The sequence below is a fragment of the Homalodisca vitripennis genome, chromosome 2, assembly GCF_021130785.1.
Source record: "Homalodisca vitripennis isolate AUS2020 chromosome 2, UT_GWSS_2.1, whole genome shotgun sequence".
Lineage (NCBI taxonomy): Eukaryota > Metazoa > Arthropoda > Insecta > Hemiptera > Cicadellidae > Homalodisca > Homalodisca vitripennis.
In genome coordinates, this window is record NC_060208.1 from 22,505,245 (window position 1) to 22,531,506 (window position 26,262).

The window sequence follows — 26,262 nt, forward strand, 5'->3', positions numbered from 1 at the left end:
GAGTAACATTGATGTGGTGCATCACAATAAACGTGATCTATCAGCTAACCTGAAAATTCTGTCCCAAAGATTATACTGGAAAAATCATCACTCCATTACGAGTGAGAATGACCAATCATCGGTTTGATGTTGTTCATCAAAATTATGAGAGACCATTATCTGCTCTTGCGATTCAACACAATCAAAATCAATTATAAAATTGCTTCAGTCTGAAAGGAATTTCCATTTAGAGGCAAATCCCAACCAAAATACTAACCTGTTAAATTTAAGAAATGTTGAAATCGCACATCAATTAATTTTAAAACCAACGTAACCAAATGGGTTGAACGTTTGGAAATGGGCGATTCTCTTTTCCTTCTGCCATAAACTTTGAATTCTATATACACACTTACAAAAATATTCTACATGCAGCTGATTGGAATGTTGTTGTTTATGGTGTTTATTTGTTAAAATCCTTATTTGGTTGTTTTTAATTCTTGGCCTGCGTTCTGTTTCTGTTTCATTAAATCGGTGTGTTTCTGATGAAGGGTTCTGGGAATTCGAAAATTAAAATAGGAACACTGGGTTTTCTGATTTGTTTAAACTTTGAACTACTTGGAAGAGTATAGTTATATATGCGACACGATATAACTATATAGTTATATAATATTATTATCTAAGATAGTTCTAGAGTTGCTGAAAATGTTGGAACTATTCAACCAAACACACGGAACGTGACAGAAAATGTTAGCAAAGCCACGGGTAAGTATTAGTAATAAACATATACGTGCCTATATGATATATTTTAAACAAGACATAGAAAGTTGGTTTCGTTATCTTTAGATTGAGAGGTTTATATTAGTATTTTGAGCAATATGTTTTCACATTGAAGTTTTTTTAAACAGTAATAAATTGGATTACTCTATACCCGCTCTTGGGTTAACGACAATATAACACGTAATGCACCAAAAAGCCTGACATAATGTGAGTTTGAAGTAATGTGTTTTCAGTTATATTTAACAGTTTAGGGCACAGTTTTGAACATCTACGTAGAATGTACTGCGTATACGAACCAGGATGTAAGTAAAGGAAGACAGATTTGCTTATGTAAGTCTGGATACAACAAACTACTGCTAGTTTTAATATTTATCTTCCAGGCTGTGAGAGAGGGTTTCGTGCATTTACACTCTCCTTTATATAATTCAATTATAGAAAGTTTTATTTTAACGTATTTATTGAAATTAATTTATAAAATACTTTTAAAGTTTTTATGCTTTAGTTTGACTGAACAATTTCATGCGTGTATCATGATGTTCTTTGATTTGTGTTATGCTTGTTGTTTAAAAATTTACAATAAAAATTGAACTCATATACTTTATAGTAATATTTAAAATGCATTGGTAATCTATTATTATAATTTAACAACCTGGCTACTTATTTATGTGTAGGAATAGAAAATGCAAAGAGTCAATAGTCTTTACATTGCTGGAATTTGAATAGACAAATCGCTTACTACCGTATTATTGGCAAGGCAACAAATTATAAGGAGAAGATATAGATTTTAGAGTTCAGAAAACCACATTTCGTATGAAATCCGTTTGCTTCTTCCTATTTTAGAGTGCATGACCTGAGCCTTGCATCAACCCCCTGTACTTACAGTACATTGAAAACACTTTATAGCGATTCTGTTTTTATGAAAACGAATTAGCAAATTCTTACAACTTTTCCATTTGTAAATGACATGTAAGTATGATAGTGTAATTTATACTCTGCTTGTTTCATAAGAAGTATTTTTCACAAGTAACACATGTATAAATATTTGACGTTTAATGTTTTCTACGGATTGATTGCATTAGAGTACCGCTATTGTGTATAGGAGTAGATGGGAGCATAACACTAAAACAAAGGAGTACTATGAAAAACCAGTAATTTCAGTTAATTCGTCATTAATATATTTCTACTTTTTAGTAACCTAGATAAGTTTTCCAATGTCCTTTTAGTTAAATAAATAATATACAGAAATCAGTGCAACCAAGTAACGCCTTTAACAGTAAAAACGTATTTTATAATTATTATTAACAACGGTACTCCACCAATTCACAAACATTAGCATCAGTATTTTGTTACAAATATTTCTGAATAAAAAGAAAAAAAATTGTTGACTGTAACATATTAGATGTATACAAATAAACATATAACTTTAAATTTTGATAGCATTATACGTGTTATACGATTATATATTTGAATTCGAAGAATGAAGACTGCGTGAAAAATAGTTATACGTATTTGTGTACCGGTACTAATAAAAACCAAAGACATATAAACACTTAGATCGTGGGGGTTTGGCCACCTGTTAACGAATTGTCAAAACGATTCCATTCGTTGTCAGAAGAGGCGGACAAATTCGTGAGTTTTTATTGGCTGTAACATTGAATTCCCTCTTAAATCATCTTTTGAATTTACCGCTTCTCTGTGTATTTGACCCACAATTAAATAATTCTCAATTAAATTTATTTAAAAATAAACTGAAGTACAAATAATAATAGTTATATATTTTTTTGAGCACATTTCAAGTAATTATGCCTTTAAAAACGTTAACGTTAAAAATGATTTTTTATTACCTAACAATCTCTGTAATCATTGTCGTTTTTGGCGGGTGAATAGCGTCTTGCATTATTTGGATGTGGATCTGACTTGAGGCTGGTCAGCAATACAATTCTCTTGTAAATTTGACTTTATTTTCCTTTACGTTTTAAATTACGATATAATTCTTATAACAACTAGTATAGGAATATCAAGTAACTATTGTAATAGGTATTTCATTTGTACACTGATAAAATTACTGTAACCTAAAGACCACCATGCCACAAGCTAGAGTTGAAGTGTATGACAAAGAAAACACCAGTCCTAAATATATTCATGATGCACCTCACTACACTAAGGTAAGTGCAATTACAATTAAATAGTTTATTATTTTGTTTAATTATTCTTAGCTATTTACAAGTTTTATAACGAATGGCTACACCAAATAAGGCATCTAGTTTACCCTAATTGGTAATGACCTATAAATATTGTAGCAACTTGACTTTTTTCATAATTTTTGTTTTCAGTGGAATTAGGCCTGTGTGAAGGCAAGAAAACATGGGTGTAATGATATGTTCGGGTAGGGTACGATAAGCGGACCCGGTTTTTTATATCGAAGAATATAGTCATCGATATCTAATATTCGCATCTTAAATCCTAGACTATCAATCGATATAAAAGTACCTATAGTCCTCAATAACAATCATATGTTTTAAATTAAAATATGAATTTAATATTTAAAGTGATCAAACAAATTAGTATAACCAAAATTAGGAAAACTGAAGACGACCATATTTGCTACTCTCACAGTTGCAGTGGTTTCTTTCCCACAAATTTCACATAATGGGGTTTTCTGTACGAGTCCAACATGTTGAAGCCACGAAAAAGCAACGTCGTGTAGTTTTCTAAGATTGACTGCCATTTTTAATAATCAGAATTACTTTATGTAAAATTGAAATATTATTATCCTACATGTATTATTTTAGAGTGTTTACAACTGTTGATATAGATTATTTGTTAATAGTTCAAAATAATTAATCAGTATCGATTGATTATATCGATGGTTATGATTAAGTAATATCGTTTGCCAATTTCGATATAAAAAACCGGGTCCGCTTATTGTACCCTACCCATATGTTCATATGTATTTACGTAACCATACCATGGACAAAAATCCATTTTGGTCAAAACTCAGCAATGCCATGAAGCTGAGTTTTTATATTTGCTTCACAAAGGCTAATGAGACGTAACTGTTGGCAAAGATGATATTAGGCTATTAATGATTATTTTGGTTGTGCTACATAATTCATAAAAGAAAGTTTGTTAGTTTTGCAAAAGGTTACTTACTATTTATTGAGGTTTGTTGCAGGTGGATTCTCCTAGCGTTTCTAATGGAATAGCCAGTCTGGTTTTACGAGATTCAACTAATCTAGTCAAGAAGGAAGAGGCAAATGTAAGTGTTGTGATGCAGGATTTAGACTGATTTAAGTTAAACATTGCTTCTTAATTCAATAGATTTAAAATTTGATAATTTATAATCGTGTAGGTTGTATTTATTTTATATAATTCACTATAACCACTTAATTGTGTTAATTGCCCAAAATGTTATTGGGGTAGGGTACGATAGGCGGACCCGTTTTTTTATATTGAAGAATGTAGTCTTCAATACCTAATATTCGCATCTCAAATCCTAGACTATCAATCGATATAAAAGTATCTATAGTCCTCAATAACAATCATATTACTATGTTTTAAATTAAAATATGAATTTAATATTACAGTGATCAAACAAATTATTATAACAAAAATTAGGAAATCTGAAGACGACCATATTTGCTCCTCTCACAGTTGTTTCTTTCCCACAAATTTCACATAATGGGGTTTTCGATACGAGTCCAACATGTTGATGCCACAAAAACAATATATTTTATTCGTGTCTTATCATTCAAAGGAATGTCTTGCAGTTTTCTAAAATTGACTGCCATTTTTAATAATTGTAATTACTTATGTAAAATTGAAATATTACCCTACGTGTATTATTTTAAAGTGTTTACAGCTGTTGATATAGACTATTTAAGTTAATAATTCGAAATAATTAATCAGTATCGATTGATTATATCAATGGTTATGATTAAGTAATATTGTTTGCCAATTTCAATATAAAAAACCGGGTCCTACCCTGTTATTGTAGTAATTTTGGTCATTTAATCTACTGGTATATCATTTTACCATATCAGTAAAAAGGCTCTGAAGTAGGCTAATAAAGCTTAGGAGTCTTGTTTATATAAAGTTCTAGATGTTTGATTTTAACTACTGATTGTACACCCTTAAAATATCAAACATTTTTGTGTTTTGTTGAGTGGATGATTCTTTACTTTAAAAAATTAAATTGTAAATTGTAAACAATAACATTGTAGGCGGCATTATTAATAAAAAAAGATCAGTTGGGGTAATTGATGCAATTACTTTAGGCTCTGGCATTCAAATCTTTATACTAGTATGAGATGTGCCATTCACAAAAAGTGTCAGAAAATTAATTAAAGCAAGTACAATATTAGATTTTTTAGTTAATGTAATGTGACTGACCGATCTGCGAGTGGAGTACGATAAGCGGACCTGGTTTTTATATTGATTAGTTTAATCATTGATACTTAATATTCATATATATAAAATATTGAAGAAGAGTTTATCAACATAACTATAGTGATAATAACAATCATATTTGGAATTGAAATAGTTAATTTACTATACGTGATGACAATCTCATAAATAATAAAGGAGCTATAACATTTAGAACCATTACAATTGGAAAAATGAAAAACTCATAAATGATTACAACATAATAGACATATATAACAGATAATACTAAGTATGTGCAACTATTTTGGTTTCTCCTGGGTAGCAATGATTAACTGCTTTCAAGAAGTTGTTCAAAGCATCCTCTTTAGATAACCGTAACTCTCGTATGTACAAATACTCACATAGATTACTTGCACGCATTTCGGCTGATATGCCATTTTTTAAACTTTGTTTCATGAGCTTCCAACTGTGTTATTGTCTATAAAAGACAATATGTTAATTATATGAAAAATTTGTTAAAGTTAATACAAGTTAGTTAGTGTTAAAAAATTAGTTTCAGTTCATTATATCGATAGTTATAATTAAAAAAAAAAAAAACAGGTTGTTTATCGTACTCTGCCCTGATCTGCTTTTGGTCATAGGACAGTTCTTAGTGATGGTGAACTGCAGCTTACGTTGCTGGCTAGATGAATTTGTGATCAGACCTTCTGGGGTACTTACCTGACTGGTGTTATCTCGCAGATTTGTTAGTTACTAGTCAATAGTACTGGCAAGATGCATTTATAATCAGATAATTATTAAGTACATAAGATCAATTTTCCAGAAGTGAATTTTTCTGGAGTAGACTTTAATTAGCGGCCTACACTCTTTATTCGGTTGTTTTTATAGAATGGTTTGATTTTTTTTATTTTAATGAATAATTTGATATTAAAATTTATTTAACAAAATATATGATTCCTGTATATTAGTTAGTCATTTTTCATGTAAACAATAAACAGCAAGAAGTAACTAATTTGTTGAGAATTTGAAAATGACGATGAATATGGGGAAATTATGTGATATATTTCTACATATAAATGTAAGTTTGGTTACTGCCTTCACAAAAGCGGTTGCTCACTGATATCCACGCTATTTATAAATATTGTAACGTATTTCTGATTTGGCATAGTTGGATTTGTTATTTTGTAATGTTATTGTTAAATTTATGTTATAAAAAAACCGTTAATGTCTTATTATTGTTGTTAATGTATTAAAATTCTTGTTTCGTTGACGCCAATACCGATCTCTATGATTGTGTAAATAAAGAAAGATTGTCTAATGTATAATATTAAATTTGGATAATATATGGAATAGTTCAATAATAACAATTGAACAAGTGTAGGGCGCTTATTAAAGTATTCCCTTTTTCTAATCGTGAACACCATTGGCCAGCAGTGAGGTGGTGTAGTATCTTAACTTTGATCCCTCGCAGGGTGATAAACAAAAAAAATCCCTTGAGATAGTACATATTATTTGGTAATGGATCAAAAGTCCAAGTGTTTTTGATCATGATTGCACAAATTTATGTTTTATACAATGCTGTTGGTTTCATTTACAACGGAGTAGTAAATTGACATTGTTTCAGAAACATAACAGCTTTTCTAAAAACGATTTTGAAGAGATAATGCTCAGTAATTATTTTTTACCTTCAATTAAAGTACATTTTTCTATAATGTAAAATTCAGTCTACATATCATCTCAGTTTATAACTATTTGTGACAACAGTTACTGTATAAACAATTATTAAAAGTTAAATTAAACTGAATAATACAGCAAAATAATAATTTGTGTCAATGTTTTTTTTAGGAAAACAAGATTTTTATGAGAAGTAAAATAAAATTTCTTTCAATTTGTTTTATATTAACAATTACATCCAGTTCTTTCATTAAACCACGTACATTAGTGCTGAATCAAACATAATGTGATTTGACAAGATGTTAATCTAATTCTTTAATCTGATGAAATATTAAGAAGCTTACATGCATCTAACTTCAACCATTATTTGTTTTCATTAACATCAAGAAATATGTTCTTTTATATGTAAATGAAGTTACACTGTTAATTAAATACTAAATAGAACAGGCATTTCTTACTTTTTAAATTTCTTGGATTTTTGCCATGAGTTTGTTGAACATATCTATTAATTTATAAACAAAACTAATAGATCTTATCAAAAGAACTTTCTTTATTCCAACAAAAATAATTCATATCCATTACAATACTGAATTATATAAAAATATAAACACCAATATTATTTGTATATACATTTAATCTGTTGTTCAACTCTATATATTTTCCTATTGTCTTTTGGAACAGTAAGTACTCTAGTTCAGTTTAACCTCACTTGAGATGTTTCATAAATAATGTGTGTTTTCTGTATATGCTTACAGTGTTACTACTCTGTTCAGACTTATGTTTTCATTTGGGTTTTTAAAAGTTTAAATGATTTCTGGAATTCCTAAAATATTATAGTAATTCAGTTCATTTTATAGGTTATGTTTCCATATATTCTCTTTTTTATTAAATTAAAAATTTTAGTTCACTACATTATGTACAACACGAAGTCTCATACTAATTGTAATGCTGTTAAAACTGTTATCTCAAAAACTCACATGTAATAAAATACTGTATTTATAATTTAAGAAAATAAAAATAAATATTTAATTAATTCATATAAGTTAATTTTAAGAAAACTCTAACATATAATTTTATCTCTTTTAGGTAACATTTCTATTATTCTCATGCTCAATATCTTATAAAGCAGAATATGTGTGTAATAGACTATAATACATATTTTGAGTTAGGCTATTCTACGAATTCTGCTATAGACCTCCATGGGATGTGCAGAATTCTTGTCTTGTGATTTGCAATTCGTTACAGTATACATTTCAGACATTTTTTTTTTTTTCAATTTTACGTATTTTGCTCTTTCCACCATTTTTTTAACTGACTCCTACGACTACGGTACCCTAACCTAACCTTTGTTGTGTCTGTCGCCAGGGAGAGGGTAAGCTGGAAGTGGTGGAGGGAAAGTTTGACCCCCAGCTGGAGCCACTGTTGCGTGAGAACCCACGCAGATTCGTGGTGTTCCCTATTGAATATCATGACATCTGGAAAATGTACAAGAAGGCAGAGGCCTCGTTCTGGACAGCTGAGGAGGTGGATCTCTCTAAGGTACATTGTGGATTGATACAAAAGAAATAGTATGGTTGCTTGATTTTTAATTGTCTTTGCTCACGATCTAAAAATCTAACCTATGTGCTGTCAAGTAGTAGGTTTAGTTATTGTTCTTATTCTGTCAGGCCTTTATCAGATACATCAACATATCATAGACAAATATCATGTTTTGCTTTTTTATAAAATAAAATAAATGGAATCTTTTTTTTTATTTAAAACAGTAAACTCCTTTTATATTACAATTAAAAATAATTACAAGAGGGTGTGTTTTTATTGTTTAAATAAATAATAAATATACAACAATACGAATAAGGTAAAGATGTATAAATAAATACAAAAAAATGTAAACAATAATCTACAGCTAGAGAAAAAAAATCCTATGATTCTGAAATACAAATAATAAATTCCTTTTCCCAAAGATAATTTAGTTTTGGACAGTTATAAGTTAACCGTTTGTACCCTCTTTTGTTAACATGAAGATGGCTTATCAACTCTCCAGTTCAGTCCTGCTGTACAGCACCATTTTCTCACCCTGCTCGTATTTTAACTGCACGCACATCAACCGTTTTGCCCTCCTGTTTAGTAGTGCCGAAGAACTGCGAAGTTGCAGCCTTTTTACTGTAAATTCTCTATTACTCTTTAGTGTCTTGACAGTGTTGTAATGACATATGAAACTACTATAAACAAGCTTTATTGCTGAATTTTAGCTCTTTTTGGCAATATGTTACTGTTATAGACGAGCTATATCTACGGAGTATCGTTCAGTTTTCGACACTTCGTAATTAATTGATTAACATTTTCACTATGGCTGACTGGGAACATTATTCGAAAGGCTATGATAACTACTTTAGTAGGCTCTGTATTTTTTATTGTTACTCCTCTTCCTTATCGCAGTTCCTTATTGATGTTATGTTGACATTGAAAGACACAGATATAAACTAAGAAGTTGAAAATAGGTGGTACCGATGATTTGTAACCAAATTCCTCTTATAATCCACTAGCGAAGAAATTTGCTAGGCCACTGCATCTTATTACTTTTATTGCAAATGCACCTAGTAACAAGAACCATCACCATTGCACTCAGAGTAATGGTTGATATTATAGTGGTTTGAAAATCCACTAGAGAATTGGAAATTTCTGATTGAAAATGCCATGTTTAAGGTACTGGTGTGGAGATATGTGATAAGGGGCTAAACGATACCTACCTGACAAAGGAGTATGCCATGCGCCATGTTCAGTGGTACTGGACAGAAGAGTTATTAGCATAAACAAGGGCTAAACAATACCACATTGACAAATGAGTACGCCATGTTCAGTGGTACAGGACAGAAGAGCTATGAGCATAAACAAGGTTTAAACAATACTACACTGACAAATTGGTATGTCATGTTCAGTGGTATCGGACAGAAGAGCTATGAGCATAAACAAGGTCTAAACAATACCACACTGACAAATTGGTATGTCATGTTCAGTGGTACTGGACAGAAGAGCTATGAGCATAAACAAGGGCTAAACAATACCACACTGACAAATTGGTATGTCATGTTCAGTGGTACTGGACAGAAGAGCTATGAGCATAAACAAGGTCTAAACAATACCACACTGACAAATTGGTATGTCATGTTCAGTGGTACTGGGCAGAAGAGCTATGAGCATAAACAAGGTCTAAACAATACCACACTGACAAATTGGTATGTCATGTTCAGTGGTACTGGGCAGAAGAGCTATGAGCATAAACAAGGTCTAAACAATACCACACTGACAAATTGGTATGTCATGTTCAGTGGTACTGGACAGAAGAGCTATGAGCATAAACAAGGTCTAAACAATACCACACTGACAAATTGGTGTCATGTTCAGTGGTACTGGCCTGGAGAGCTATGAGGACAAACAAGGGCTAAACAATACTGTGCTGACAAATGAGTCTGTCACGTCCAGGGGTACTGGCCTGGAGAGCACAAAGGGTTAAAAAGCACTTATGTTATTGTCAAACTTGAACAGAACCAAGCATTAGTAGGCTTTGTTTATTTACAATTGATTACATATTTACAAGAGTCAGTACTTCAAACATTTACAGGGTACCTTCATGTGCACCTCAATTATTAAAACGAACACTCAGAGCACCCTTTGTTTATTAAAGAGGTTATATGACACTCAGTGAGTGCTAAAACACGATTATAAACCTAAACGATTCCAATAATTCCTTTGCACCTAGAATGTTACGGCAAAAATAAATAAATCATGTATGTATAAACATAATGCTCAGGTTATATAAACTGCTAATGTCACTTTTAGTATATTTTATAATTTTTGTTGAAGATATCCGAAGAAAAAAAATCAGATGCTGGCAATAATGATATACATATTATTTTTTATAGTACATTAGTATCAATAGTGTTGTTACTTTTATTCAGACAAAAGTGTGCTGTTCTATAAAAAAATAATTTGATCCCACTGTCACAGTCATAATTTAGAATTAAAAACAGACCACTTTTTTCAATAGTATCACTGTAATCTTTAAATTGTGTAAGTATAAACATTGATTATGAAATCTTTATCAAAGTAGTTGAAGTGGTGGATTATAAAACAGTGTGTCAATCTTACATGAGCTATCTATTGTCATCTTAATGTCACCCGTTTTGTCTGAATTATAAATATAACAACACGTCAGAGTTATATTTACATTAACTCAAATTTTATATTTGATTTTAAACTGGTGTATGCCTTTATACTTATGGTTTTCTTGTTGAGCCTAAAAGAATGTTTCTAAAAAAATTTTATTTAGCTACAAAAAAGGTTACTTTGCTTTAATTGCTAACATATTGTAATAGCGGGATATTTAAACGTATTATTCACAGTTTTATTTTTGTAATATACAAACATGCATTTTTTCTTTTTAATATATTTAGTATGATTATTTATTTAAGAAAAAGATTAATTAAGTACAATAACTAACTGAAACTTAACTATTGGTTAAGATTCATAATTACAGATAAAATTAATCTAAATTTATACTTAAATAAACCACAAATAAAAATGGATTCATAATTTCTCAAGTTACGTTGGTTTATGTTTTCATTTCTACTATTTTAAGTATTATGTCTAATACGCGAGTTTGTGTACTAAATAATTGCAAAATAGATAGCGAATTTTAGTTAAACAGTAAATCACTTCATTAACCTATTTAAAACTGATTGGAGATTAGCAGCTAGGGTTCCAGGATTAGGTTTTTTAGTATGCAGCACCATGTACATTTTTGTCATCTCTTTGTAACATGAACTGAGAATATATTTACCCAACATATTCTTGGATGAAAGTCATTTACAGATTATGTACACTACGGCTGAGACCTTGGATGGTTGCCATCAATTTACTCTCACCCAATTCTCCATCATTATTTTCATCAATATTTTCTTCACATTCAGTCTCAATCTCACTTCAATAAAATTTTTAAAATTATCCAGGTTCAAACTCCTCGTCACAATATCAACTGTCAAAGAACAACAGTTGCTTAGAGAAGATTATAGCAATCAATAACAGAGATCATTGTATGTACGGGGAACAAATGTGTTCAAAAAGAGAGTGCACACAGTAACAACATTGTGCTTTGAATTATGGTTGTAAACATCTGAACTAATTTGTCATGTCTGAGGGTGGGCAGTTCATATTTTTAGTCTTTGTGGCACACGAACTGGTGGACGGGCAGCACCCATCTTTCGTCTGTAGTTATAGGAGTTAATAACTTATATGATCAAGTTTTGTGTCCATTCTCGTAAATATTGTACGAGGGGTATTAGAAAAATAAGGTTCCATATGCCGCCGAGACAGAATGCGATATGTTGGGAGAAATCTGGCAACACTGTCTTACTCATCAACTGCCCCTCTCTCTATCCATACCACTCGCGCCTCGCTACATCCACCAGTGCCGGCCTAGCTGTCTCCGAAGATGGAGCTCCCTATCGTTGTTACTGCCAGATGCAAAATTCGTGCTGTGATACGTTTTTTAAATGCAAAACAGATTTCACCTATTGAAATTCATCGTCAGTTAATCAAAGTTTATGGGGAAAACTGCATATCTGTTCAACACGTTCGGAAATGGTGTAGAGAATTCAGTGAAGGCCGCATGGAAATTCACAATGAAAACCGAAGTGGACGGCCTCATGACAACCGGAAGGGCCTGCTTTTGATCAACTTTTTGCCTCATGGAACGACAGTAAACCCTGACAGATATTGCGACACGTTAAGAAAACTGAGACGCGCGATCCAGAACCGCCGGAGAGGAAGATTGTCCAGTGGTGTGAGGCTTCTCCGTGACAACGCTCGACCTCATGTCTCACGTCAAACTCAAGAACTGCTGACAAATTTTGGCTGGACTATTGTGCCCCATCCCCCCTACAGCCCAGACCTAGCCCCAAGTGATTATCACTTATTCCCAAAATTAAAGGAACACTTGGGTGGCCAACGCCTCAGTACCGATGATGAAGTCAAGGAAGAGGTTACTCGATTCCTCAAAGGATTGGTGGCAGAATTCTACAACATGGGGATAGAAAAGTTGGAGCATCATCTACAAAAGTGTTTGGACAGAAACGGTGATTATGTGGAAAAATAGCTTCACTTTTACGTTTTAAATTGATGTATAACACTAAGTAGAAATATAGAGCTGTCTGTTTAAAAAAATCATGAGAACCTTATTTTTCTAATACCCCCTGTGTATTTAAACACTTACACCCCTAAGCTAAGTGTCACAGTTATTAGCTGTGAACAAATAAGCTTGTATAAATTCAGGCAGCAAATGCTGAGGAATGCAAAGAAAATATCCTACATTGTATCTTGTTTTATATATGTTTTAATTAAGAAATATATTATTTGTACTTCCAATTTTTTATTTTTGTGTCTTCTTAAAAGAGTAACGTGTGGTGAAATTGTGTTGAGTTGAAATACAATAATCTACGTACATATTTTACTTACACAGCTAATGTGTTTTAGCAATGCTATACTCATTGTGTCAAAGCCATAGAATCCTACAGTTAAACTAATCAAAAGCACTAGCAATATTTATTATTATTATTATTATAGAACAGAATTTTTTAATTTTCTTTTTGTCACTGGTGATTTGGATGAAAATGTTGCATGGTTAAATGATTTTGAATTGAGATTCAGTGAAATACGTTAGGGTCCAGTCAACAGTTTCTTTGGAAATAGGTCTATTAATTAAGCTAAGAAAATGTCTTACATTACCATAATTTCTTATTGGTGAAACCAATGAGTCTTTATTAGTAGTCTTAATTGTAGAATTAAATGTATGGTAACTAAAATGTGGTTTGTTTTTAGTTCATCTATTTTTAACTTATTTTATTTAAATTTTGTGGAAATAACATTCCCATAAACTTTTGGCAGTGAGGGCTCATTTTGTAAATGCTTTTCAAAACTAATGATTAGCAAATAGTAATGATTAACACCTTTACATTAAGTGGTCTAGGCAGTAATTAATGGATCTGCCACAGTAAACGTGTTAAAAGTATAATCAACGAAGGCTACTAAAGCATACAACTCATTTAATCCAGCAGAATTTTAACAGGATGTGATTTTTAACAGGACATACTAGATTGGGAACGGCTAAATGACAGTGAACGTCATTTTATCTCTCACGTACTTGCCTTCTTTGCTGCATCCGATGGCATCGTTAATGAGAATCTCGTAGAAAGGTAAACACTTTTTTACTCTCTAATAATGACACTAATTTATTATTTATTGGATAAAGTTTTTAAAGAAAGATATGTTTATTAAATATTTTCATTCACCCACTTATCATATTTTTCGTTTATCACCTTTTATGAGCATCTAATGTCAGTTTTCAGTCGATCTGATCATTCAAGAGTACAATTGTCTTTCAAATGACATACCAAATTTGCCAGTAATAATGAAGTTATTATTTATCATTGACATTTAAACTGTAATACAATAAAAATCTTTGAGTTTTAGTTATGTTTTGGTCAATGGTCTTTATTTGATCTTTAGATGGTTACGATTCGACATTGCTTTCTCAAATGATTGCTTTATTTCTGTTGAGTCAACCGCAATGAATTTTTTATATGAATTTCATTGTTTTCATGACAAATTTGGTGTTTACGTCTAATGTCCCAGTTTAAAAAAATATGAATAAGTAATAATAGCAGTACTAATTGATATACATATTAATTGATGTTTTAATTCTAGCAATAGAAATAAAACAGGTAAGTCATTCCCACTTTAGGGCCTTTCCTGAAACCAGAAAAAAATTTAATTCATTTTGATAAAGAAATTCATGACACTAAGCTCCTACTTCAGGTTATGCACTCATAATCAATTTTCCACTGTTTATTAATCTATATTTCTTTTCCTAAAAAAAATAAATAAATAAAATAAATAAAAATAAAAAAAAAACCTAAATAGGAAGTTTTAGATTTGTTGATCAACTAAAGAAAATGTTTTCATCCTTAGAATAATTCTTTTCAGAGATTTGTTAAAATTCAGAAACATCCTGTTTATATTAATAGAAATTTAATAATTAATTTTTTAATAAAAACCCCTTTTTTGTTATTTTTAAATATGGAAGTTTACATTGTTCTGGTCTCTCTCCTCAGGTTCAGCCAAGAAGTCCAGGTGACGGAAGCTCGGTGTTTCTATGGCTTCCAGATCGCAATGGAGAACATCCACTCAGAAATGTACAGCCTGCTGATTGACACCTACATACATGATGCTAAGGAGAGGTTGGTATAGTGTGTACAAACAGTGCTAAGTGCAGGGGTCCAACTCACAAAAATTCTACTTTTTCCTACTCTTTAGCACTTTTTTATCAAGCAATAAGATCTCTATTAAAAGAATGTAGGTTAAAGCTGTTAAATTCATTTTTAAAATGTTTTCTTTCACTGTATAATTTAATAAAAAAAACTACGATTTTACTTTATTGTTGACAGGGACTTTCTGTTCAACGCCATCGAAACAATGCCCTGTGTCAAGCGCAAAGCTGATTGGGCATTGCAGTGGATCGCCAGCGAGACCGCAACGTTTGGTGAGCGTATTGTAGCGTTCGCTGCAGTCGAGGGTATCTTCTTCTCCGGTAGCTTCGCTTCCATCTTCTGGCTCAAGAAGCGTGGCCTCATGCCCGGACTAACCTTCAGCAATGAACTGATCTCACGTGACGAGGTAAGTGTATTACGATTTAGAATACTTCTCGTTTTTAATAAGACTAAAAATAATACAGTTTCCCCTACTGGAGACCTAAAGAAAATTACTTGTCATTATGACGGTTGGTTCTTTTTTTCGCCTCTCGAAGGGAAGTGATGTTGACGGGAAGGAAACCACTCTGTCCCTATCTACTACTTGTTATTAGCCTATACATACGTGCGTATTATAAATATAAAAAGTTAAAGTTAACATTTATGAGTGCTCATGTAATCTGAGTTTGAATGTAGGTACTATCTCGAGGGATGTTTCCTTTTTACGCCAGAAGTGCGAGGTGGTGCCACCAAAGTCCAAACTGATGGCCAGGGGCATTTCCAATCGGTACTTTCCCGACCTCAGATCGTCCAGCGTAAATGCTCCTGGCCATCAGTGTGGGCTTTGGTGTTGCCACCTGCACTTCTGGCTAAAAACACCATATTTATTGCAGGCGGAAAAAATTGATTTCTAGAGGCATTATTCACTATTATTACTCATAGTATTAAAATTAAAATGTGCTATGATAAAGTTGTTAAACTTTTAATCTTAAAATTTCAACATAATCTCTGATTAAGATACCCATGGTGTTTTCACAAGCCTTAACCCTTCCCATACCGTAGACGGATATATCAGAATGGTAGACTGATCAAAACGCCAAAAACAAGTATATCCGGTATTACACATTGTATCTCGTGGAGAGTTTTTTAGTTCACAAAAGACCTTCGAAATGGCAAGTGCTTGCTCTTGCCTATCCTGGTTGATAAGGAAGTATTTATAGACGACCTTCACTCCTCAGCAGGGTGAGGGGGGTGCCCTGCCGACCACCTGTTCCTCTATTCTGTCTCCTACAGAGTCATAACCAAATATATCCCTTGTCTGCCCAAATGATAAGACAAGATGATAGGCCTTATCTGTGAAATGTTAGATAAGGAAATTCTCTAATTACTAGTGATAATTTATTAGTTTAATTAGTTTGTACCAAGAATTTCAATTTTAATCAAATTCAAAGTATAGTGAATTGTTATTTTTAGATTTTTATCAATAGTTAATTTTAACTCAAATTCCCTGTTTAAATTTTTTTTTTTTCATTTACATCTGGATAGCGTATTTATAATAAAAAATTAGCTTTAAACTTAAAGAAAAATATATTTTATAGATGTCTTGGCGTTATAGGGAAATCAATGGCTTTATTATTAGCGGTGTGAATAATACTTAAATTTTCATATGTCAGCCTCAAACCTTGAAAATGTTTGAAGTTTTGTGGATGCCCCTAAATAAACTTATCTTCATTTAATATTTTTCTTCATTTTTTTATGTCATAGTAAATTAAGAGTTATTTGTTCATTTATGTTTTTGTTAAAAACTTTTTTTTATTTGTCTGAGAAAAAGTTCTTTGTTTGTTCACCATTAAGTTGATGGACTTTTTTGGAAGTCATCTTGGAAAGTGTAGAGCAAAGCAAAGAATGATCTCCAAACAATATCGATACTCTAAAATTATTTTGTCTTGTTGTTAGCTTCAATAAATGTTCATGAAGTTCTGCATTAGTTTCTATTGTTCATAATAGCATCTATCAACAAATAACTTTTCACACTTTTTTACTTAATTATTGTCAGTAATTTCAACAATTTTACTAAATTATTGTGTACATGAAATTTTAGACGGTTTTACTTATTTTTTAATCTAAGAAAGAGTTGCTGTTGGGCATTCATTAAAGACACCATTAAACTTATCTATTTAAGTTCAACTGTGTCATTAAAAAAACATCTATATGCACTTTTTTCCTTTTTCTAAAAAAAAAAAACTTTACAGTGTGACTCAGAAATAGTATAGGAGGTAAATTGAATAACATTTATAAACACATTCTTTCTCTGATGTATGCATATCGATTCAAAATGTAGTTTCTAAATTTTGTTGTTTTCATCCAAGACTCCTTCTTATTGTGTAAGATAAAAAAGGAATTTGTGTTCATATTGCAGTAGTGTGAATTATTTTACAGTTTTATCAGTATTGAGTTTTTTTAATGTAAAACTGAATCACCTTAAATGTGCATGAATGTTTCCAGCTGACATGGGTGGATATGTCAGGTAATACTAAACAATGTGGGTGGAAATTAATGAAGGATATTAACGTGGTGGAGGATAATGAAGGGTGGAGATTAACGTAAGGATAAAAGAACACAAAGAAAACACGAGAAAGGGTTTCACAGAAAAGTCAAAAATTGCAGACCATTGTTGGTCCGAAGACCATCATATGAATTGGGATGAAGCCCACATAATACATCGGGAACCACATTTCTTCAAAAGGAAATTAATTGAGGCAACATACATTAAATTGGCAGACCAACCAATCAGTCAACCATCAGTCGAGATTAGGCCGCTTTGGTTGCCAATTCTAAAAAATGAACTAAAGAGAAAACCAAAAGTATCAAACGGATCGGATATTTGTAATAAACCAATGCGGAGTCACAATATGGTTTTAAGAAGTTCATCTCGCATGAACCAATAATAACGAAAGGGCCCATTCCTGTTCCCCTTCCCTTGTATGTCCGCCATCTTGTTTTAGCCAGCCGTCACGATTGCCATTGGCTAGTCCCTCTGGTCAGTCGTAGGTGGTCAGTAGACGAGTGAAGACGCATTGTGACCTGTATTCCGTAGTTTACTTTTAATGATTAGTGTTTTGTATTAAGTGCATGTCTTTAGTGTTAGTGAAGTTGACAACAACATGTAGGTTGTGATTCCTGACTTAGGCGTGCCACAACGCTTTAGTAAGATTTGTTTATTTTAACTTAGTTTGTAATTATGTATTAGGTTAGTTCTTTACCTGAAGAAGAGATCAGATTTCAGATCTCGAAACGTAGTGTTACTGTTTTCTTGTTTCACTGAACGATGGCAAATGTCCGGAAAAATCCTGTTTCCTTCACAATCCTTCCATCGTCAAAAATAACCTTTAAACAAAGAATGGAAATTAATCCTTTGTTAATTTAATTTTGCTTTATTTGGAAAAATATATCTAGTTATGGTTATTAATTATTAATTTAGATTTAAAAACCTTACTAGTGCAGTTAAATAAAAAAAAAATTAGAACATAAAAAGGAGATGTGTTATAAATTATAATGATAGATATTTCTTAAGATAAATTGTATAAACAAATTTAGATTATTTAGGAATTTGTATAACTTTATATAAATGTGTGTATTTATTTAGTTGAAAACATAGCAGTTTCAATGAGAACCAGTAGTTTGTTGTTTAAGATCAATGCATTAGCACTAAATAAGTTAATGTGAGTGCTGTGTGCAACACCACTAAGCTAACTGTGTCCATTTACGGGGAATGATACAGTTAGTCACAATCATTTTGAAATGCATAATAAAATATTTTACTGTAACTTCAAATAAAGACCTAATTCAATGAAACGTTGTTGAAGTTATGCTCAATACAGGTCCTAGTTATTTAACGATATTTTGAAAGAAATCAAAATAATATTTTACTTCTTTTTTAATATAAAAAAGTGTTTAATTTATTAAAATAGTTTTGGTTTTCTAAGTAATTTTATAAAGCCTTGTGCTAAGTGAAATATCTAATTATATTCTTGTTCCTGTGTACTCATAGTACAATATGAATTATTTTAATTATTTTTTAAGATAAATTAATTTTTAAAATTAAAGAACATGTGCTTTATTTAAAATTTTCTTAATTATATGTACATTTTTTTAACTCACCACTATGATTGTAGTTCAAATTGCATCTGTATGTATTCTGTGTAACTCTTTGAGAGAGTCTTTGAGTTATGAAGGAAACCGGAACTATTTTAACAAATTAATAACTTATATAAAAAAGTAAAATGTATTATTTATTTCTTCCAAAACTTTAAAGTTCCATTGAATTTGGTCTTATTTGAGGTTATAGTAAAATATTTTATTATGCATTGCAAAATGGTTGCAACTAACTGTATTGGCTCCCTTAATATTTTTTTTAATCTTCAAAAGATGTTTGTATGTAGCCTATATCCACGTTGTGTGGCTGGCATTATATAGAGTAGTAAGTTATATTCTCTCGACATTCAAATTGTTTTTATTTAATGCTCTTTTTAATATTGGATACAAATGTAAAGGTGAACGTAAAATTTACAATTATTGTAATATTTTGGTTTGGCATTTGATTACTTGGTATAAACTCAAAAAGTAACTATTTTCTTTACATTCCATTAATTTGTGTCCTGGTTCATACGTTTCTCCAACAAACCCTCTTTAACACATTCGTCGGAGCCAGCAGACCAGCACGTGTGGTATGGACGGCTCCAATTGAGGCCATTGTGAAACGCTAAACAGATTGCTTCCACATTTTCCGAATTCGTTAGTTCTCATTATACTTTTTGCCACATCGAATGGGTTAATTAGTTATGTTTAGTTGTGTAATGTTTAGTTGGATGAGGCATTTTGAACATTGCATATACGTGCATAATCATGATTTGTATAGTGATTTGAAAGATATTTCAAAATGAGAATATTTTGATTGGTCTTGGAAATGAGAATCGCTCATTTCCAATTTCCTTTTTATGGATCAATCAAACATTATCATTTTGTAACAGAGCCGCTTGCTCAGCAATTTAAAATTTTGCTATGGAAGAAATTCTGGGTGTGTGCTACACGATCGGCTATTCCGGAAACAATTGGCGAAATTCATCTAGCATTGTTTCTCTCAAATTATACCACGTGTGTGGTTTTTTTTTTTCAATACAACTGGCGAGCATATAGTTTTTAGTATGAAATGAATCCAGTAGCTGTTGATAAATTCTTAAAACGATTTCTTGAAATTGTTTTAAAATGATTGTATACAGAAAGTAATGTGGTACGTCTGTTCAGGGACTACACTGCGACTTCGCCTGTCTCATGTTCAAACACCTGGTTCAGAAGCCATCAGAGGAAAGAGTGAAGAGTATTATCCGGGAAGCAGTCGTGATAGAGCAGGAGTTCCTGACGGCAGCTCTCCCCGTCAGCCTCATCGGCATGAACTGTGATCTCATGAAGCAGTACATCGAGTACGTGGCAGACAGACTGCTCTTCGAGCTTCAGTGCTCTAAGGTTAGTATCGTTCAGGCATTACAGGCTCATATGATAATGACTGTATAATGATTTTTTCAGCCTCGTTTTTATTTTTTAGAAACAATGTGTAAAATAGGTTTACTCATGTTATAGTTTTATTTTAAAGCCTCTAAAATAGTGTTCATAAGATTATACTTAAACATTTTAAAGTAAAACAAGAGCCATAGATCTATAATGTAAAACCACAATTTGTGTTTATTAAATCCACAGTGAATATGGTGTTAACAGAAAGTTCTCAAAATTACATACCAACATTATATAAAACTAAATTAAAAATTAAATAAATATAAATCAAATCAGATTTTCATACTTTGTTTGACCTGCAGCTCCCTTAATGTATAGACTACTTTCATCAGCGCCCTTCAAAGGAACCAATATGAAATTCATCCCAAATATGTCAGAAAATACCTTGAAACTAATATATATAAATATATATTTTTTATTCTAAAAAATAAAATTTCAATTAATAAAATATTTTAAATTTTTTCCTTTGTTTTAATGAGGACACATATTCTTTTTAATAAATGTGAAATAAATAAATGAAATTAACAATAGATGTCAAAGGATTGTTTTTCCAAAAAAAATACTTTTAACCTTCGCAATCCTTCTATTGTCAAAAATGGGCTTGAAACCAAGAAAAGGCTCAATTATTGAAAAATTAAAGCACTAGTATAACATTATGTAGTTACTTGTAGAATATAATTTGTTTTCAGTGAACCTGTTATTAACAACACTTTATAACATATAGGTAGATACATTCAACGCTTAAAAAAATTAGATTCCGTTAAAACAAAAAATTTGGCCCAAGGTCTATCACTACCCCATTTATTAAGAACCTGTAGCAAACAACCCTTAAATTTATCCTCTTAGAACAATGTTAAACTTGAAATGATTTTACACTCAAAAGGTCATAGAGTTACAGGAGATATATTAATATGCATCCAAACATTTTTTAGTTTTTCAGTGTGCCCTTTACATAAAAGCAATGGCCGATGTAGGACAAGTTCTTTTTGTGAATTGCTGTCCAGAAAGATCAGTGTAATACAGTGTAAAGATGCTTTTAAAAATATGAGTATTGAATTTACAGTTTTTTAAGATCAGTATGTTTTGTACAAAGTTTGATTTCTACTATGAAATAATTGCTTTGGTTGTTTCGATTACCAGGACCGGCTGGAAGAATAGTGAATGTCAAATGAATTTGTTTTCATTTTCTTAACGGTGCTTTTTGTTTTTTCAGATCTACCATTCTGAGAATCCTTTTGACTTTATGGAGAACATCTCTTTGGAAGGCAAAACCAACTTTTTTGAAAAGCGTGTCGGTGAATACAAGAAGAGCGGCGTTATGGATGAAAAGACCGAGAATGTGTTTGATATGGAGGCCGACTTTTGAACTAGGTCCTCGTAATCTGAAATTAATATTGTCTTTCATACAGCAAAGAAACCAACAGAAAGTAATCAGTTATATTTGAAACTATACTAAAAATCTCTTCCTTTGTATCTGAAATAATAACGTACTTATTTATTGTTTGACTTTGAATTCAAGTACGATTCAAGAGATATAGTTTTTAAGAAAAATTGTATTTAATGTTTTATATTTGTAAATACTAGATTATTTGCTCTTTATTATACTTAATAGTTTTAGTAACTCTATCTACTGTTTTTTCTCTTTTAATTTTAGTGAACTTTAAAAGTCACCAAGTTTATTTTAACATAAATTACACACAGCTATACACATGTTAAATTTGTATTTGAGTTCTGTTAAATAGACTCGCATTTAGCCCACCATTTAAATAATATCCCACTGTAGTATAGTTATAATGGATTGTTCAGCACTCATGTACCAAATATGGTACATAATATAATATTATACGGTTTCCTGTGTGGCAGGTATATTTAAATAAGAGATTCAGGAATAATATTAATATTAAAAATGTTAACTATACCAAAAATACATAATATTCAATTCTACTGTTGTTAAAATGATCTGCCTAGTATACATGAACTGTATTACGTTTTATCGTAAATGCCATTATATTTATATAAAAGAAACAGGAAATGTTAGAATGAAGGTTTATATTATTATTCCTGTTCATATTTTAGTTCATAATATAGTATTTTTTAAACTCTATTAATATCCTTTATTTTTTGTTTAGTCAGTTTCTCAGTATTTCACGTGTGATTTGTACATTTCTTTAGAATAAAGTAAGATAAGCTTTGTATAAAAATGTGTTTCATTATTAAAACTACCTTCTGTTTTCTAAGGTTGACCCTGCAAATTCCTTGTTAGAGATGGAATTTCATAAATGTACAATTTTAACATTTTTAATTCATTACCAGTGAGGGAGTGGTGGGGGTAAGAAAAGGAGTGTTTCTTGAACTGAAGAATAGGTTGATGCAAAACATGATTTCATTAAAATCTGTTTTCAGAAAGAATTTTCATCCCTTTGTTTGGAGTTTGTTTTTGAGGATGGAAGGATTGTGAGGCAAACAGGATTTTTCCGGATATTTTCCATTGCTCAGCGATACTATACAATCAGTAACACTATGTTTCGACACCTCCAATCTGATCTGTTTTCTTTTGTTTTTTTATTAAGTGCATGTTTTAGAGTTAGTGAAGTTGACACACAACATAGTAGTTGTGATTCCTTGACTTATGCGTGTTACAATGCCCTGCTATGATTTGTTTAATTTAACTAGTCGTGGATTAGTTGGTCATTTACCTGAATAAGAGATCAGATTCCAGATCTGAAAATGTTGTGTTACTGATTGTATTCACTGAACGATGGCAAATGTCCTGAAAATGTTCATCCTTTGCACAATTCTTATTGAAATGCTAGTAATCTGGCAATAATAAAGGAACAAAAACAGTACAGGTTGAATAAAAAGAAGAGAAATAAAAGCATAGTATTGTTATTGGTTTGTTAAAAATTCTAAAAAAAAAAACAATTGTTTACTTTCCTGTTTTTCAATATTCAAATATTGTTTGGTGCATGTCACTTGGAAGGATTTTTTTTAAAAAAAGGTCATGGGATTAAAGAAAAATGGAAACAGTCAAATTTTAAATTACTAATTCTATTGATCAATTTTAAGTTTAATTACAAAAATATTGAAACAATACAGTGTATGTAATTGCTTTCTCATTCTTGGTTACTGTTAATTTCTTGGTATTCAACTTAGCAATACAAGTTAAATTTTATGTAATCAGCATCATATCTTTGTCACAGCAACATGGGCATGCCCTGCACTTAATATTTTCGTCAGCCTTTGAAAAATGATCTTTTTTAAGATTTTGATACAGAATTCAAATGGACAGTATTAATACATATAAGTGTTTGTAGCTCCTGAATCAGGGTTACTTTGTAACTGTGACAAAAAATGCATTACTTCAAGCTACTTAAGCAAGGTTACAATGGAACACGCATTTCAATTCAGGATTATTTGGGACATTTTTGTACAACTTCCATGTTTCTTCCTTTAATAGTTTAGGAGCTGCAGCATTTTTAAACCCTTACCTCAAAAAAATAAAAATGTTCTACAGTTAAAAAAAAAATTTTAACTTCATGAAAAGAATCAGAAGTTAACCCTTCCCACGTCGTAAATGGATATATCAGAATGGCTGACTTTGACTAAAACGCCAAATACAGTTATATCCAATATTATAGATTATGTCTCTTGGAGAGTTTTTCAGTTCACAAAAGGCCTTTGAAATGCCAGGTGGATGCTCCATGCTTATCACGGTTACTAAGGAAGTATTTATAAACGACCTTCACTCAGCGGCAGGGGGACGGGGTGCCCTTTGTCTAACTCCGACCACCTGCTCCTGCTCGTCAGTTCTACGTCTCCTACAGAGGCATAACCAAACATTCATGGCGTGTATTACTGCTGTCTCAGTTGTCACGATTGTGTGCGCGTCTACTACATATCTCGTTATTATTGTTCATCGTGTGGTAGTGTTATGATTAGTTTGAAATATGTATTATTAAGTTATAATAAAAATTAGCTTTGTACTTAAAGAAACAAATTTTTTTACTTGGAAGTAAAGTTGATGGATTTATTAGTGGCATGTGAAGGGTTAAATGAATGCAATGTGGAGTCAAGAACAACTATGTAAATGCTCTTAAGTCTTAAGGTATTTTTTGTCACATCTGGGAAAAGTTGGCTCCACACGCGGGGGTCGCCGAATCTTTTTCAGGTAAAACTCTGCTGCAGCATGTCATCAATAATAATTTACTGAATGTTGAAGCTACCAAGCATGTGATGGAATGTCATCAAACCTCTTAAGTGAATGCTTCTCCAGCATTCCAATGTCACTTGAGAAAGGAACATTAATGTCTTGATCGCAAAGTTCTGACAACTGAAAAGTATTCAAGCTGGCCTGCCTGTAGGTAACAAAAGGACTTCATAAGGGTCAGGGTTTACTAGGGGTATCACTTCACCAACAAAGTGCTTCTTTTGACTTTCTAAATTTATTATAATTTGGGACTAAAATAAATGTGCTAGAAGTGAATAAACCCGTACATATTATGTTCACAAAAATGTATTGTTATTGTTATACATGTTTATCTTGATAACCTTATACAAAGGATTGATTCAGTGACTTACTTTACTGAATAATTCCTTTTTTGGCAACGCAGTAAAATTAAAAATACTTGTTCAACATTAGTCAATACTATACTATTGCTTTGCGTTTTCTTCTTTGATTTAACAAAACATTGGATTTTCAAATGTTATTTATAAGTACTTATTTTATGATTGATGGATTTTGTAACAATATTCTGAAAGAGAAAAAGACACTTTTTGAATAATATTGAACAAAAACTCACCATGGAAATTTCACCAACTTAATTTTTAAGGCTGTACACTAAAAAATGTACAACTGCGTTCCCATAGTTTGAACAACGAAATCAATTATGATCACAAGTACTCTCACTGGTTGTTGAGGAAGTCAATACAATATCTGTTCTCGCGTGACAGCGATCTTGGCAATGCTAAGATACGGAAGTTTTACTGTCTGACACAACCCGCAAGAGTTTGAGTGTCTGTTTACACTTAATTTTTACTATCGGACACAATATTTTTGTAATTTATTGGAAGTGTCAACTCTCCCAAAGTTGTGTAAAATAGCAATAGAAGACATAAAATATATTTGGATCTTTATCTAAAACAGTTACTGCATAAGTGTATATTACAACATATTTAATTAATTCCCAATGTAAAATTTATACTAAATAAATAATTTTCACATTTTGCCCAGTTTAAATACCAACTGATTCACAGATAATCGAGAAACTTCTTTTTATAGTGTTTAAATTAAATATAAACAATATTAGTACATTGGCTCTTCACTTGGCAGTATATAGTGACTGTGTGTGTCACATGGCAGAGAATATACACAGCCAGGATGATATATCTAAATGAATACATGGTAAGTAAAGGGTAAACATGTTTAATACATTTTGCTCAAACCGTTATCCGTATATTTAAACATAAAAATTGGGAGCTAATTTAAAACTACAGGTGGAAAAATAAAGGAAGATCTTTTCAATGACAATGTATTTAATTAAACAAGCTTAACCTAACTTACAAAAAATTAACTGTGCAG

General features: G+C 31.4%; 1 protein-coding gene across 1 annotated transcript; it reads left to right on the plus strand.

The window, feature by feature from the left end:
- The first annotated feature begins 2,361 nt into the window (after positions 1-2,361).
- On the plus strand, positions 2,362-22,885 carry LOC124353678 (ribonucleoside-diphosphate reductase subunit M2 B). The gene is made up of 8 exons (XM_046803637.1): positions 2,362-2,921; positions 3,932-4,015; positions 8,182-8,355; positions 13,954-14,063; positions 14,982-15,107; positions 15,315-15,543; positions 20,421-20,639; positions 21,898-22,885. Exons 1-8 carry the CDS (start codon positions 2,841-2,843, stop codon positions 22,048-22,050), a joined length of 1,176 nt encoding a protein of 391 aa, XP_046659593.1. The 5' UTR covers positions 2,362-2,840; the 3' UTR covers positions 22,051-22,885.
- Positions 22,886-26,262: the final 3,377 nt, after the last annotated feature.